Source organism: Parasteatoda tepidariorum, chromosome 2 (genome assembly GCF_982258835.1).
Source record: "Parasteatoda tepidariorum strain Cologne lab strain chromosome 2, Ptep-v5.0, whole genome shotgun sequence".
Taxonomy (NCBI): domain Eukaryota; kingdom Metazoa; phylum Arthropoda; class Arachnida; order Araneae; family Theridiidae; genus Parasteatoda; species Parasteatoda tepidariorum.
In genome coordinates this window covers 61,606,321-61,624,723 of record NC_141756.1, presented here as the reverse complement: position 1 = coordinate 61,624,723, position 18,403 = coordinate 61,606,321, and the positions used below count along the sequence as shown (strand labels likewise).

Genomic DNA, 18,403 nt, shown 5'->3' with positions numbered 1-18,403 from the left:
AACAGGTAGTCTCATAAACTTCTAATAGAATTAGGGCACATCATCAGGATTATACCCGGAAACGTCATATTACACCACTAGGGACTCTTCCCTATTATGAACTATTTCTTCGTGTGCTTCTGAACAGGTCAAAATAGGGAAGAGTCCCTATTCGCTTGCGAAGACAATTCTGGGCATGCGTTTCTATGTAATTTTAATCCTGATGATGTGCCCTAACTCCGTTGAAAGTCTTCCGCAACACTTACGGAACCCCATGTTATATATGACGTTTTTAAACCTGTGCAATTCAACAAAAATAGACGAAAAAATAATTTTAAAAAAAGTCTGCAGCTTTAAGTGGATTTTTTAGAGTTATTGGTACTAACTTTGGATTTGAAACCCCCACCCCGAATTAGGTAAGATCAAGTATTTGTATAAATTCAAGAAAAAATAATAATAATAAATAAATAAATAAATAAACAAAAATTTAAAAAAATTGTTTTCCAGTGTTATTAATAAAATAAAAAAAAATAAAAGCGCATATTATTTCAGATATCTAAGAATTTAACTTCAAGTGATATTTTAAAATGTTACGTTTGTTAACCCTCGTTTCATAGCAACGCATATTTAGTGAGAATAAAGTTAGAAATCCTGTTATACGAAATATATTTATGAAAATTAAAGTCTAAAAACTTAAAATGATCGTGTTAAATTTTATAGAATACTAATATGTAATAAATTTAATTCCATACGTTTTTTTGATAGCTATAGCTATAACAAACTGTTGCAATGCTGTACCATAGTTTGGCAGTTCCTGTTGTTGTACTTGATATTAATTTCTATGGAAATACTATGCTAAAAATTAATGTATTTTTAATTAATATTTAATGCACTAGAAGTTTTCAGCTGTAAAATGAATTTCAACATAGTGAATTGAATTTTATTATTGTTATTAAACATAGTTTATACAATCATAGGATAGATTGCTTCAAATTTATTTGCAGGACTAATGTACGAGTAAAACATTAATAAATGTTTGCTTCGAAATTTTTCAAACAAAACATTTAAAAAAAAAAAGTGCGTCATTCGCACACTTTAAATAAAATACCAGAAAATAAAGATGTTTAAATGAAATAAAGAAGACATCCATCCCGAAGTAATTTCCGTAGTAAGGGTTAAAATTTAAATCATTGTAAAAGAATTTTTATATGTTTTGAATAGAGCCTTGAATTCAAAAAACTGTACTTGTTTTTTGTTTTGATCATAGTAATTAATACGAGACAATTTAGTTTTTGTAACTTATATTCCACCAATGTATGCTACTTGCTCACTTACGTGAAATAATTTGAAGTGTCCTAATTTGAAGTATTTTTTCCAACTCATTATTTATTCATTGGTCAATTATTTTATTAGTCAATTAAAATTTGGTAATATAATGTAAGTTTTGGAGAAAAAAAATTTTTAAAAACTAATTAATAAAAAATAATATAAAATTATAAAAAAAATAATAAAGAATTTCTCATCTTTAATATTATTTTCCCTTTAATAATGATGTACAATATCTAGTTTACTAATTTTTAGTAAAGAGTACTGTATTAAAATATAAATGCTGAACATTTTAATATATGTGGAGCAATCCAATATATTTTATAATATAGTAAACTATAAATATATAAGCGAAAAGAACTTTTGTTTTGGAATTGTCAAACATTTTCATATTATTCTCACTAGCTCGCTAAAAACAAAATTAACTGGGAATGACTGAAAAGTGATATTCGTCTGAGATGAAACTGAAAAAACTGTTGACACAAGACTTAACTGAAGTGTCATTTCCTGGTAATAAATCCTTTCCATTTACCTAGACTGAAAAAAATACATACTGTATTTAAGTCCAAAACTAAACGAATGATTAACACCTACAACTCTTCCGTTTCTCTAATTCTTTTTGAGTATCCAGACATTTTACAGCGCGATTATGAGCTGTGATAACCTTTGGGTGAAGAATTCGAAACGTGACACCCTCTAAGATGACTTGTTGGAACAGATGTCACCCTGCAGATTTTTATAAGTCGTTGCCAAACTTTAAATACTAAATAATAGAAAATTCCTACTCGTCTGGATGATGTGAAGTTGTTCTCTTTTGAGACATGACGTAATTCGGAGTTCTTTCATAAAAGAGTTTGCCAAAACGACAAGTATCTTGCCAGAAAACGTATACAACTCTTTCAAGAAATCTGTTTTCTCTGTCTTCCTCCATTCACCTTGAAGATTAATGTGCTATAGAAATAAACCATAGCGTATATGCAACTATTTTCGTAGTTTACGAACTGGAATTTGTTTATTAACTTAAATTTAGGTGTTAAAAAATTAAATGAAAAGATTTAGCTGAGTATTTGGGAAACTTTAATTAATTTTTGTTTCAGTATAAGAGCGATGTCAAAGGAATTTTTATGTGGACATACCGTTTCTAAGGAAAATTTCAATATATACCGTAACAAATACACCGAAGAGCCATTACATTATGACCACACTCCATCTATAACAAAGGGCTCTCCCAGGTTTTCATGGTTTCTCGCCCAGGAACAATGTTTTCATGGGGCACATTAGGACCCATAATCCTCATAGAACAATCCCTGACGTCTGTAAGCTACTTGAACATAGTTGCAGACCAGGTTCACCCATTCATGGCGACAGTTTTTCCTGCGGGGGATGGTGTTTACCAACAGGATAATGCACCATGTCGTAAGGGTCGAATCGTCATGGATTGGTTCGAGGAACATTCCAGTGACTTTCAAGTCATGTTTTGGCCCCCAAATTTACCTGACCTTAATCCAATAGAGCATTTGCGGTCCTACTTGGAAAACCAAATTCGTGCTGCCACTCCACCCCCTCACAATGTGAGGGAATTACAGGACCAGTTGGTGAGCGCTTGGTACCAGATACCTCAGACTACCTATCAGCACCTTGTAGAATCAATGCCATCGCGGGTGCCAGCAGTTTTGAGGGCTAAAGGTGGTCCTACATGTTATTAGCAGGGAGGTCATAATGTAATGGCTCTTCGGTATATATGCTGATTGGTTCTACAGTAGTAAACACAGCTTATGAAGTCATTTGTAAACATACTTGTAGGAGTGTTTGTGCCAACCAAATTTTATCCTTGCGAATAAAAATTATAAGCTTGTGGGCCACGATCTTTTGCTTTTGCAGTGTTAGGCAAAAATTATTTTGACCAAACGTCAGATCTTCCTTTTTTCGTTTTTATTCATGTCTTTGACTAAATTGTATTGAAAACTGCTGATTAATACAGTAGAAAACATATGGGAGACTCTTTTTACTATTTTATTGATCAATCGTAATTTATCTGTCATCTAATTTAGTGGATATTCGATAGCCCACTCAAAATATTCAAAAAAAGATACTGTTTTCCTGTGGTCTAAAAGTATTAGACATAAATAAGGAATTGCATTCGCATTTCTAATATTTTTCATTCCTTTATCATAATAAAACTTAGTTTGATTTACGATTGCAGGAGCGGCGTGCAGAGATCTAAGAATGCCCGTGGCAAACTTTTCGATTAGATGTCCTTTAATAGGCAGCACTTAATGAAGCAAATGAATCAAAAGGTTGGAACGATATGCATTTAGAAAAATTTGAACCCATAATTGCAAGCATAAATTATTCTATGGCAAAAAATTTTTTTATTTTAAACAAATTGTGTACTCGTAGTTTTTTTTAATCTAAAAAAGAAGTTAATGGCCCCTAATTTATGATTTAACTTGTTTAAAAAAATTTAATTTACTCCTCTTAAAATGTCTTAATTTTAAGTTTATTACAAAATGAGTCTCACTGAATCACCTTCTGCACATCCCTGAATTGCAGCAATAAGAAACTAAAACTTTAAATAAACACAAATATTAATAAAAGTATATAATTATAGAATAATTAATTAAAAATTAATTAATAAAAATGATACGAGAGGAGAATTACATTAAAAGTACTAGTAACAACTATTATATAGAAATCGTAAACCGATAACTTATGTCTAAGTATATCCTCACTGTTCATTTGAGTAATATAGTTATAAAACCAAACAAAAGTATTATTTTCGAAGTTTAGAAAATTAGAAATTCTTTACAAATAATATACTATTTTTTTGTCTTTATTAATCATCTATAATGAAAAAAATCACGTTTTTAATAATCAATAAATTGTTATAAACAATAATAAGAGCAGGGGGAGTTTTTGCTTACCACTTTTCTCCTCTGTTTCATCTACATAGATCATTATCTAAGACAGACTCTGCAACAAAAACATGCTATAGAGTTTACTATTCTGAAGCAATTAATAAACTTTTTGCATGGATAAAGTAAATTAAACTTCTACATATTCATGGAAGTAAAATCATAAAGAATACAAAAACGTAATAAAATGAGATTTAGTGATATAAATAAAATTTATGATGTATATATGTATGCGGAAATTGTTTTTGATATTTGTAAAATATGACAACCAGTCATATCTCCGTACATTTCTGTACAATAATTTATTTTGCATCATTTCTGTATTGAAAAAAACTCTTTTTATACAGGAGTTCATTCCAGAAATATTTTAATTCCTATATGCTCAGGAGTTTACCAAAGTTTCAATAGCGATAAATATTTCTAATAGTGAAGACGGACTAGGAACATTGTTCACCATGAGTAACCATTTAAAATGAACTACTGTTTACGTACTGACTAAGCAAATAACGAAATAAAAAATAAAGGGCTTTCATTTAAATTCATTTATTAAGTGTGTTTCTTTTTTTTCAGTTTATGTTTGAAAAACGGCAACAGTCAAAGAAAGAGCGGTTTTGGTTAGCAAACCAAAATTTAGCATTCTTAGAAAACAAATATTTTAAAAAAAAGTTAAATCCTTCGCAAACAAAATTTTTGGAAAAGAGCTTATGAATTAAAATTTTTCAACCAATTAATTGAATTTTTCTTTAAAAAAATTTACTGGAAAATGGGATAGACATATTTTGTTTTATGTAAGACTTAAGTGCACAGCACTGTCAACAAAATTGTAGTGTAATACTTCAGTAAGCAGTGAATAAACATAAAGACTTTTAAAGGTAATAAAATTAATTATAAAAATAAGTTTTGATTAAATTTATGAAATTATAAATTCATACAAAGGTCACTGTGAAATTTTGAAGATATGCACACGCGAGAAGCGGCTGTAAAGATATTATTTGGATTTCACAATATATAAATTTTTATCTGTGCAGACGATTTTTTGACTAATTGATTCTATATAGTTTGCCGGGGGAAAAGCTCAAGACAGAATGAAATATAGCGTTGACGCAAATATATTTTTATGCTAAGATCTACTAGGATTTTAAGGGGGGATTAAGAAGAATGTTCTAAAACTAGAAATGAAAAGCCATTTCCTGCTACTGTATTCAGATAGCAAACAGATTTCCCCACAAGTTGCAGCTGGATACTTCTAAAATTTCGTAAATATTACTTCTAATGAGTAGGAGTACTTCAAAAATTTCGGAATAACCCTGCGCATTTATCTGAACAAATTTATCGTTTGATATATTTTGTATATCACTTCTAGAAATTTGCCGATACTTTGATATTTTTGGACGAAAGTTTTATGTTTTATTAATTTTTTCTTCGTTATAGTTTTACCTATTGTGTATCTATGAACTATTTTTCTCAAGCTTTATAAAAGTCGAATTTCATTTATTCAGTAAATAACACTGTATGGGATAATAGTGACTAGGAATTTTATTCAGTTTGTTTATGCGTTGTTAATTAGTTTTCTTACAGCCATTAAGATTTTTGGAGTCATCGTAAAAAATATCACATTACATAAAAGCAATGCGATAATTTAGCGAAGCCTATTTATATCACTCGTCGTTTCGTATTCAGTTTTTAACGTAATTTATATGTTTTAAATTAAGTTAAATTGTTATTTTTTTACTTTAATATATTATTTTTCAATTCAAAACTGAAGTTGTAATAAATTCTGGCTTAAATATAACTATGAATTTAACACATACATTCTAATAGCAATTTCTAGTATGATAGGTTAATTTAAATTTCGATACTCAAAAGCAATAAAAAATTAGAAACACAAACAATTTAATTATTAAACAATGAAATATGGATACACAAAAATTTATTGGTTCAATTTTAGCCATATTATAGTAAACTACTTTACAACATTTTTGAAACCTGGAACAAAAACATACTCAAATGGATAAAATCTCAATCATTAGGTTAGCGAAATTGCATTTAAAAAAAAAAAAAAAAAAAAAAAAAAAAAAAAAAAAAAAAACTTATATTGCTATTGCTTACACTAGTTTCGGTGAAGTCTGAAAAGCTGTTTTAGCTACTTACTTTTAAAAATTAAAATTTATTTCTGAATGTCTATGTTTTTAGCATAAAATATGATAAGTTTTTAATAAAAGTTAATTTATATTAATTTAATTATATTAAAGTAAATAATAATGATGCCGCAAAATTATATCACAACCCAAAAAAAGCTTTTCTAAAAAATAGAATAGATATTTTCTTTTTTTTTAAATTTTTTGTATTTGATTTATACTTTAAGCATTTAACTAATCAAGGTTTCAGTATGATTATAAAATCTTACAACTAACCCATAGAATTATTTATAACAAAAATACAAAAGCTTGAATATGAATTCAAAAGTGTTTGAAATAATTTCATCAAATAAAATTACTATTTTTTTGTATTTCAGTGACTTTAGGTATTAAAAAGCATATTCGAATTACTTACTCCTTGGATTACGGTTAAAAATATATATCCAGTGATTATGGAATCTTTTTAACAAGCTTATTTAGTTTGTTTTAATAATATAGTCGTTTTTTATTAATAATAACTTACAAAAACCCTTTTCAAACGCAAACAATTTTGAAATATATACAGATTTAAATTCAAGAAATATTTATAAAGTTTAAAAAATTTTAAATATCTAAGATCGTAATGCAATCAAAATAAAAGAATTATTAACAAATAGAACATTTTTAAGGGGAATTCAAAATAATCTTTGAGGTAAAATTATTTGTGTATTTATTTTTTTTTGTTCATAATAATAATTTCAATAGTGATGGTAATTAAATTAAAATCGTTTATTTTATAATAATCCCATTTTTTAGAACATATGTTTGATATATATTACATTTATAACAAAAGATGAAGTTTTATAAATATTGATAATAATTGTTTAATAATTTTAGTAACCCTCAATTATTAGTATTAACCATAGTAGTTATCTTTAGTGTGAACTACAATCACAATCACTTACAGAAATAAATATTACAATATATATTTCTAATTTAAATAAAATATTGACGAACATAACATTACATATTTGAGCATTAATATGTTTAAATATTTATACCAGAAATGTTTTTATAATTACTTACAATGAATGCTTCCTAATAAATTTAATATTTTTATGATGATGTTTTGAACAAATTTCGATGCCAAACTATTTATAAAACTATTTGTTTTCTGTTCGTTTGTTTACATTAAAAAGATCTAGTTCCACAAAAAAATCACCCTCAAACAATCTGCTCTAGATAATAGACAACAACGCATACGCGTGTTGTCAGTTTTCTAAAAATAACGGCCGCCTGAATTATGACTCAAAAATTAAACTACAACTAAAATATTAAAAGAAAAAAAAAACACTGGAATGCAACTTATCTATCAGACGGTTATAAGTTCAAAAATTTTGAAATCTGAAAAATGCATACCTAAACTGAAAACTCCTTACGATTTTTGAAGCTTTGATCATGAGTTTAACTGTCACGCCAAGTTTTCCACATGAAAACTCTCAACATTATCCACTGTTTCGAACTCATGAAAGTGAAAAAACGGAGCACTTAAAAAACTCAAAAGATTTCCTTCTGTGAGTGGCGATCTCTCGTTTCTATCCCTTGGAGGTTCTGCGACTGCGCATTATTTTGTGACTGTGACGTCATTTCTTGGTTGGGGGATTCTGCATGATATGCAAAAGTATTCGTTTGTTTGTATAACTTGGACTGTTGTTTTTTATGGGTTAAATTTATCTTCTAACTAGAAGTTTCGACCGTTTAAATGAGTAGAAACTCTCTTAAATCAATACTATTATATTTTCTCATGTCATGGCATTCTTGGATTCCTTTAAGTATTTTTGTAAAATAAATAATGAGCGTTGAGTGTTTTATAGATACTCAGAAATCTAAATTGGGTGAGAGATTTTTTTTCGTTCAAAAATTAGTCGTTATTTCTAAAATAACACCTTACTTCATTTTACCGAGGTCTTATTCTTCTTAATTGAAATATGAACTGAAATGAATGATTGTTTTTCTATTGATTTAAAATTCAAAAGACAAATATATTTCCAGTTAGTTTCAGTTTTTAAAAGAAAAATACAATTTATTTTTAGATTTGATCCATTGCAAATTTTACTTTAAAATAATATAAATAAAGGTGCTAAAAAAGTAGTTGAGTTTTTGTTATTATTATTAGTATTACTTAAATTACTAAATTAGAGACAGACTTAAGAAATTACTGAAGGCTAAAAAATATATTAATTAATTATTCATTTCATATTTTGATAATTCTTTTGTTTTAAAACAAATATATAAAATTGCACTCAAAATTTATATTAAAATATTTATTTCTGAGTAATATAAACAAAAATATAGGACTATTAAGTAATTTAAATTGTATTCTACGACTTTTCTTATCTTGAACTTAGAAAAAATAACCAGAATTTCAAGTGTAGTTACCGTATAAAACGACAGTCCAACTTTCAAAAATAATATTCATGAGAAATGTTAATATTTGAAATAAATCAAGTAGGAAACCGAGTTCATACTTGTGACAAGATTTCGAACATAGAAATTTCAATATTTTAAAAAATTTAGAATGTTTTTAAAACTATATATGTTTGTTAATTAAATATGATATTTCATGAATATTCAGAAATTTAAAAGCCTATTTTCACAAATTTTGAAATGTTATTAGTAAAGGTAATTAGTTAAAACCAAGCATAAAAATCAAATTAAAATCAACATCCCTTGAAAATCAACCAAAAATTGCACCTGAAATTTATATCAAAAATGAAATGATAATTCATACTAAAAACAATAAATATAATGCAACTTGTAACTAAAGATAATATTTTAATAAAAAAATATCTTTGGTTAAGGATTAAAAATATGAGCAAATTGTTTTCAATTGTTATTACTTTGATATATGATTTAGGCAATAATAATGCAAAATTTTAAAAGAGAATATATTTTAGCTAGCATAATAAATGATAATATATAGAAAATATGTTAGTGTTTACAGCCGACTTTTTTTAAATATTTGCATTTTTGGCATTTTTGGTAATGTTTACGAACGTTTGATTCATCTACTTCAAGAATTAAATTTCTCACTTAGTTTTGCAATCAACCGCTGCTGTCTACACCGCAAAATGAAGGACATTTCTCTTCTTCAGAATGCTATGACTTTGTTTACAAACATATCTCGTATAAAAAACACAAAATCTTAATGCGCAACTAAGCGTTCTGATTTTAAATGTTGCACTGATTCATGTTATGTATTCGATGCATTATTTTGTAACTCAAAATTGAAAACTTCAGATTTCAATTTTGTTTTATTTTATTTTTATTGTGAAAATACTATTTAAAACGTTTTACCAATTTTTAATAAAAGACCTTTCTGCAAATGAATTTCAATTTGATATAAAACAAGAAAAGCATAATCTACAAAACATTAAATTTTATATGTAATAAAGAAAGTTGAAATAATAGAAATAACTATTGAGTAAAACCAGGTAATTGCCATAAAATTATACAATGATAAGAAAGAATTTGTATTAATTCAAATTTGTACGTCATCATCATCATCATAGTTGGCCAGACAGCCCAATGTGAGCCAATGCCTTCCTCTGAAGATTTATTCATGACGACTTCTGATTCACCTTTGATCTCCAATTCTTTTCATTAATTGCGAGAAAATCAGACTCCACTGAGTCAGCCCATCTCAACCGCGGCCTTCCCCGCTTTCTTGTTCCATTGGGTCTAAAAAGCTGTAACGTTTTTATTGTATTGTCATCACTCATTTGAATCACGTGGGCCATCCAATTCATTCAATTTATTTTTATGTGTTTAATAATATCGGGTTGTTTAAAAATCTTGAACAGTTCAAAGTTAAATCTCCTTCTCCAGTTATTGTTTTCATTTACACCACAAATTCGTACGAAGTTGTAAAAAAACACATAAAAAGTTTGGAAAAATATTCTAATAAACTCATTTATCAGTCATTGGTATTACTAGAATATTTTTTGTATTATATTATTATTGATATTACTAGAATATTTTTGGCATTACATTATAATTGGTATTACATTATCTAGCATTTCTTATTGTTTATTGAGAGAGATATAGATCAAAATTGCTTATAACAAATCAGATCGTGTTTTTAAGGAAAATATATGATGGTTTAAATTCTGTCAATAAAAAAGTTAGGTGATTGTGAAAAAACTTTTGTTTTCAATTACGTATAATAATTGCTCTTTTTGAATTCACATTTAATTGAGTAAATATGCATTTTTAAAACAAGCTCCTCAAAATTATCAATTTAATTACAAAAATATATTCATATTAATTAAAAATTTTGTATTGTCAAAATGTAATTAATTATTTATAGTGAAATTTAGATAAACATATAAATGTCACTTGATATTTTATCGATGCAATTTTTCTGATAATTTTTTTTTTTGTAAAATTGAATCAATTTTGTAAAAATAATTCTGTTGAATGTATTTCTAAGGATTAACTTCATGAAACTGATTATCTTAACGTTATTTTATAAAATAATTATTTTATAACGTTATTTTATAAAATGGAATAGGTATTATAAAAATACAGCGAACAAATTTTTAAATATACCAAAATACTTATACATCAAAAATAAGATTTAAAACTTCCATAGTATAATCAATGAGATTCAAAAAATTAAAAAGAAAATAAGTGACATGTGAAAAACCAGAAATTATGGAAAAGGGGATATTTAGGATTTATTATATTTATGCTTTTATTATATTATTTTGCTTTCATTGCTATTATTTTGAAGAAAATAAATTTACGTTTATAATTTTATTTGTGTGTGTCACATTTTAATCAACGAACTAAAAGTATGTTTAATTATATGTTCAATGTTATCAAAAGTGTTCAAGCAAAACTTAATATCAAAAAATATTAAAAACACTGAAACTAATAATTTTTTTTATTTGTTGTGAAAAAATTATACGTTTTCGACAATGAATGTGAGATTTTGCGTGTTCTTCGTTGGCATTAAAAACGAGCACCCTACTATATTAGAATACATTTGAATATATTTCGTCAAAGTAACTGTCTTTTTACTTCAAGACTGATGATACACGGAGGAGAAACGTAAGGTCTAAACTACCAGAATACAGTGTTTCTAACTCTAGAATAATTCTAGAATAGAACTTCCAGAACTCTAGAACTTCCAGAATAAGGGACTCGTATTTCTGGCTTTACGGGAACAGAGAAAAGCTTGGTAATTTTTACCGAAGCACTTCGGTAATGATTTTGGTAAAATTAACAGCAAAATATGGTCTTATAATATATGGTTTTATAATATATGTTTGGGTAAATGTGGTAAAATTTGATAATTTTATCATGGTACCTAAGAGAATGGCATAAAAACCATCTATTTGATGAAGTTCACTTTTCAGTTTTTTATTTATTACTACATGTGTAATAATAAAAACTATAATTTTGAAAACTAAAATTTCCGGTAAATCGTTACTATATGAGTGGAAAAATTACCAAATAAATTACTCAAATATCGTATATTTTGGGTTTTATTATTTTAATTATGGTTTCTTTTACCAGAAATGTCATTACCATACAGTACAAAAATTTAACCAGGATTTTCTTCTTTGTGTACAAACCAGTAAACAAAGTAACTCCTAGTATATAAATGCAATTCATGAAAAAAACTAAAATAATATCACAATGCAAAACAGTGTTACTTAGAAGATGTAGCATTCTCTTCCGATTGTATGGCTTAGATTAGTTTAATTTTAATTTCTGGTTTATTCACTTACTACCATACAACCATATCGAAGCATTAATAGGGTTTATATTTCACCGTCTTCTTTATAGCGTAACTCAAAATTAAATGACTAAATATTAAGGGCAGTAAAGTGAGGATAAGTTAATGTAGACATATCAAGAAATAACAATAAAACATTTAGAAAATGATGTTTATTTGTTACATTTCGTTCTGAATTACTTACATTATACACTGTACAACAAATGAAATGACATTTTATCCGATTTACCAAATAAACAATATATAAAACAAGTGGGAATGAACATTATATGAAACAGTTTTCTATTAGTATCCTAGAGTTTCTTAGATTTAAGTATTTACCTATGTGTGACTCTTCAGAATCGGAATTCTGATGAACTATTCTTCAAGTATAGGACATGAAATTACTTTTAAAAATGAAATATGTTAATGTAATGTGCTTAATGTCTTAAATATGCTAAGTATTCTTGTATGACGTAAAAGTTAAAGACGAATATTTTTATAAGACTATCGCCATCTTAGATTCAGACTCCTCGTAAGTTTGTACAAGAAACATTAATGTGTAGAAAGGAGAAATATGCATTTTAAGTACAATTTTATTGCAACGAAAATCCCTTTCTATTTGCATACCGTAAGTATCAGTACTAAAAATTTAACGGGAGTTTTCATTTATATTGAAACCTTTTATTAAAGTCTTATTGTTTATTAGTACTTTGAAGCACTTAAGTATTCTGAGCATATTAAATAGCAATGTTTTAGAAATTTATTTATAAATTCATAATTCAGTGATTTTTGATTTAAAAACAAAGATTAACTATGTCAAAAACATTATTTCAATTCATTTAAAATGAACTTGAGTAAACTGTTTTGTAAAATTCATCTCTATTTAAACAAGTTTTCATTAAAATTCATTTTTAATTTGTTAAGATTTTTTTAACCTAAAATAAGCCTCTCTTGCATTTCGACTTATTTTGGAATTAATAAAATTGATTAAAATGCATTTGAAAGGTAGGTATTATTAAACAGTACTTAAATTTTAATTTTGCTCACTATTCATTCTTGAATTAAATTTTATTTACTATTCAATTGCTTTTCTTTTCTTCAAAATTAATATAAAAAATTACTCAAAATCACACTATTTTGTTAACAATTATAAAATTTTATATAACTACTTATAAATATATTGCATTTTTAAAAGGAAAAAAATGCTAACAATTTTGTGTTGTATCTATTTTAAACATTTTCTAGTTTAATAATTTCCTAGTTTTGCTTAGAGATTCATAATTCACTGATTTTGAATATAAAAACAGAGATTAACTATGTCAAAAGCGTTATTTTAATTATTTTTAAATTAAATTGGGTAAATTATTTAGTCAAATTCATTATTATTTTATCATGCGCATCCTTCATGCATTATTATAAAAAAAATTTTAATCAAATTTCATTTTCAGTTTGTTAAGAATTTTTTTGAAGATTTTTTTTAAGAAGATACACTGTTCTTACTTTAATCTCCAGTTGTTTTTTCATTAAAATTAACTATAAAACAACTCAAAATCATAGGAACTTAAAAAAATAGTTTGATAAGCAGTTCTGTTAACACTGCTAATATTTTTATCGAATTTGTTTTAATAATATCTTAACTTAATAAATGGTCTAAAATTAATTAGAATTATTTGAGTTTTTATTATTAGAACACACTTTAACACAATTTATATCAGTTGTGAGTATATTAGTTTTAATATCGTAAAATACTATTTGTAATTCATACGCATGGTGAAGTTATAAATTTCATTTGTTCAAAGCATACCATTTTTGAATGATTTAAAAAAAAATTTTATAAATATAGTACAAATAAATAAAATAAAACAATTTGCTAAGAAATTAATGTCTATTTAAAATTCCATGTCTATTAAAAATTCCCCAGCTTTATAATAACTTCAAAATGTACATTTAAGTCTATGTATTTGTCAATACATTATCCATGTATACCTTCAAAACTTTATTATCGTAAAACACTGTTTTGTATGTGTATTGTATAGGTTATGAATATAATTAGCTCAAGGACGAAAACTCTTAAATTACTAGTTCATACAATTCCAGAAAAGTTATTATTCTAATATTTAGCTTTTTTTATATCAATTAATGAAAAATTGAAGTAAAAGCAATGACAAAGTTTGGTGAATATTTTACATTTACTTGATATGTTAAACGTAAGATTTATAACAAATTTTAACGTTGTAATTCAAAATTTTTTAACAATCGATAAACTCGGCGTCATGAAAAATACATTTTGGCACTACAATTAGCTAACCAATTTTTCTTAAAAAAATTATTAACATTAATTATAGAAGTTCAAAATTCCATAAACTATAAATTTAGTATTGTTATAAACAATATATGAAATAGGTTTTTCCTTTGTATTTCAAATTAAAATAATATAAGTTTGAAGCTCTTTTTGGATATAAACTAAATCAAAAAATCTTAACTACGCAAACAAAAATAATTATAGAACTTTAATATAGCCTGTGCTTTGAGCTGTATTTAAGCTCCCTGTTTTTGATCAATGCTTAGATAAATCAATTGATATGAATGAAATTTTTTAAATTTAAACTAGTAAAAAGGTAATTATTATTAATCGGTTAAAATACAACGATGCTCAGAAATCACATACCACTAATATATTAATTATGCCTAATATGTTAAAATATCATGCTTGTTTAAAATACTGTTTTTATGTACCTTAACTATTTCAGAAACAACTTTTTTTTAAAGAAATGCATAATATTAAATTATTTAAAAAATTATTTCCAAAAAATTAAATTTCAAAATAAGTTTTATAAGTTATTTAGATTATGTGACGTATTAAAAAACAATTGCGTGATTTATGCATAGTTTTAAAACTCCTTGCTTAAGTTAATAATATCATATAAAAAAGATTATATGAACTTATCGTAAAGAAACTTTTTACTCTAAATAACTTATGATTTAACTTTAAAAGCTTTAACTTAAAGTAAGTTTCATGCTTCTTATTTATATATATACATTGCTGCTGAAATAAACGACAGCATAAAATTGATAGTAAACGTCAAAGATAACACCATAATTTTTGATTTTTATCTTGCCCTTTTTTCTAAATGAGCAGGTTAAAACTAAATTTTAACAATTGATAAACTTTTATAAGAATAAAACCAACAAACCAGATCTGCATAGATAAATTGTATAAAACATTATTGTAACTCGGCTATATTTTAAACTAGCAACATATTCTATACATCAAATAAGTGCAATTTTTAAATTTTTGGAAAATATTTTCGTGAGAACCAGATTTTCGTGCACTATATAAAGAATCTAACTGACAAAGATATTAAAAGTTACATAATGGAAAAAAAGCAAATTGTTCATATACTATATTTATGCTATATTTTAACTTTCAATTAAAATTTCAACATTATGAGGACCTTTAAAAGGATTTTTTTTTATTTGAAATTAGATATTTCTTTTAGATACTATAATAGTTGTTTAGATTAATTGTTAAAAATTCAAAATTTTTTAGCAAATTTCTACTGATTTATCCTACAAAATTGCATAAAGTACGTAAATATAAGAAAAATACATGAGTTATTCCTCATGCCTCAAAAACCCAAGAGATTCAACAAGTACGTAATAAAGAAATCGATTAAATATTAAAATGTTTTTTGACCACAGCAATATTTTAAAAATTTGAGAGGCAAGGAACAAATCGAAAAAAAAATCCCTCTTTTGCTTAAATTGAATAATTTAATTGCCTTACTGTTATAACCTTTTTTTAAAGCTTTTTTATTGGTAAATAAAAAAAATGGTAATAATTAAAGTTCTCCACATTTTGGAGAAAAAAATATTTTTTTTTTAAAAAAAATAATGATTTTAAAAGTATTGTGTCCACTTAAAGGTATTTTAAATTATGATATAAAATTAAAATAGTAATATATGCCTACAACATTCTAGTAAATTTCATACATTTAATCATTAAAATTATGCGTAATAATTTTAGAACATGGAAACTATTTGTAAATCAATTTCTAACTCTGTTTTTAACGAGAATTTAGCCTCAAACTTTCTACGTGAAAACAATATAACAATGCATTAAAAATCATCAAGAAACTATACGACTATATCAACTCCACAATTCTTTTTGTTTCAATGTATAAAGATACACACATCAATGATCGTTTACAAAATATTTTTTTGATTCATTTTTGACGCCGCTATACTAGGAAACTATATTAACAATTCATTCAAATACAACAAACATTTCAGCTGCCTGTTTCTAAAACTGCCTCTATATTTCATTAACTATAAACAGCCGGAATCGTAAACTAAGTTCCCATTTCATTAATCTCGTTAGCAAATAAGCCTCATATATTACACGCTTTCCTATTTACTTTTCTCCAAAAATGTATACCTATACAATCATTTATACAGAATCAAAAACAAGGATTAACATTGTACTGGCTCTATACTTCATAAAAATATTTCAGCTTTATACTTTTTCTGTTCTATAGCAGAATTAAGTTCATTCAAAGCTTTCTCTATGCATAGATGGAAACGCTTTTGCTTGAAGTGCGTAGCTCTAATTGCCATATATTTGTCCATCCTTAAGGTGAAACACGCTTTGAGCTGGTACTTCAAAATGCACCAGTGAACAAACAGTTGCCGCGCTCATAGTGCAATATTTGGTTCCGAGTTCCCTTATATATTGCACTTAAATTAATTATCATATGGCCGTTTCGAAAGTGTATGTCACATTGAAGGAAGGATTGTCGAACGAATTTTTCCGAATGTACTCCGATCCTGTGTCATCGGCGGGGTCTCCTGTCTTGAATGTGGCTAGTTTTGGTGGTGGGCCCCATTCATCAGTAGGTTGCATGAGAAGTCTCAGTTTCTGTAAAGAAAGCAAATAATAGTATTTGTAATTATTATTAAGTTATTACATTAAGTTATTAGTAATATTATTAAGCTATTACAGTAATACGAATTCAAATTATGAAAATTTCAGCGAATGAACAATATTTCAAATATACTTCAATATTAATACAGTGCTACACTGTTAGAAATTTCTCGGAAAAAAGTGTTAAATAACAATTTATTGAATGGTTATTTTACCATATTTAATCAAAACAGTCAAATAACCATAAATAAAATGGTAAACAAACTGTTACATTTGATAAAAACTGTTTATTAACTGCTTTCACCTAATATGGTTAAACAACCAGAATTTTATCGCACCCACTAGAACCACATAATGAATCTACTTAGTTCTTTGCAACTGCATACATATCATAACCGAGCGGGCTTATCAGTCAATCTCATGACCGGCAGAACTGGAGTTCGAGTCCTAGTGTTGACACCACAATATTTCCTCCTTTCCCTTCAACACATGAAGAATTTCCAGAGTCCGGCACTCTCCAATGCCCATTACCTTTCGATAAACCGAGCTCCTATGTCTATTTAAATAATAATTATTATTATTTTTACGTTTTTAAAAAATGCTAGTAATAAATGGTTAAAAAACCGTTTAGTTTTGTATTCGTTTAGTATGGTATAAAACCGTTTGGTTTTATAACCATACTTTTTGTAAATGGTTTCAAAACCATAAAGGAAAAAATTTTCTTTACCGTAAACTTTACGGTTAATCAGATGGACAGACAGCTGCCAGTTATTTTACCGTAATTTTAAAATGAAGATTTTAACAGTGTAGGTTGAACAACTTTAGCCAACTTCCTAAGTTTCATGATACTGTGGTTCATTTTTAACTCAAACATGTTTCAATTTTTCCCCTTATTAAGGTTGCAGTAAATTTATTTTAAGTTACATTTTATTATAGCCCGTAAATACATTTTACATTGGGTACATTAAGGTACTTTTCACTACACCATCCTCAATGCTATGTGTTTCTGGTTCATTTTTGTTTCACCTACTCTTTCAAGTTTGTCGTAGTAGCAGTGTAACACTATGCACAAATCCTTTTTCTAGGAAATATAAAATAATAATAATATAAAATAAAAACTTAACTTTACACTAAATATGTAATTTGTAAGTAATGAATACATACTGTAAAAGATTATGCATCAAATTACGGCATAAAGTGCGAGTACTTTGTGGGAGTCATCCGCAAAATCTATTTTTACTATAAAATACCAAGCAATACATTTTACAGTAATGCTTATTTAATTGCAGTGATTCCGTGATTTTACTGTAATTTTGTAAAGATTTTTCTGTAATTTGATTCAGATTTTTTGTTC

The 18,403-nt window shown here is 26.4% G+C and overlaps 2 protein-coding genes across 3 annotated transcripts in view; both read right to left on the bottom strand.

Moving 5' to 3' along the window:
- The window catches only part of LOC107441429 (myosin light chain kinase, smooth muscle), a 31,602-nt gene extending 23,644 nt beyond the window's left edge, over positions 1-7,958 (bottom strand). The window contains exons 1-2 of the mRNA XM_016054685.4: positions 7,757-7,958; positions 4,230-4,278 (exon numbers count right to left, since the gene is read on the bottom strand). Of these exons, the coding sequence (XP_015910171.1) occupies positions 4,230-4,263 (34 nt within the window). The 5' untranslated portion in view covers positions 4,264-4,278; positions 7,757-7,958. The remainder of the gene's footprint in view (positions 1-4,229; positions 4,279-7,756) is intronic.
- A 6,616-nt stretch (positions 7,959-14,574) lies between these two features.
- The window catches only part of LOC107454802 (sodium-dependent proline transporter), a 136,610-nt gene continuing 132,781 nt past the window's right edge, over positions 14,575-18,403 (bottom strand). Inside the window, exon 14 of one of the 2 annotated variants that reach the window (XM_043042520.3) lies at positions 14,575-17,043. In XM_043042520.3, the coding sequence (XP_042898454.1) occupies positions 16,876-17,043 (168 nt within the window). In that variant the 3' untranslated portion in view covers positions 14,575-16,875. The remainder of the gene's footprint in view (positions 17,044-18,403) is intronic. The other variant, XM_043042519.3, reaches the window with a different exon arrangement.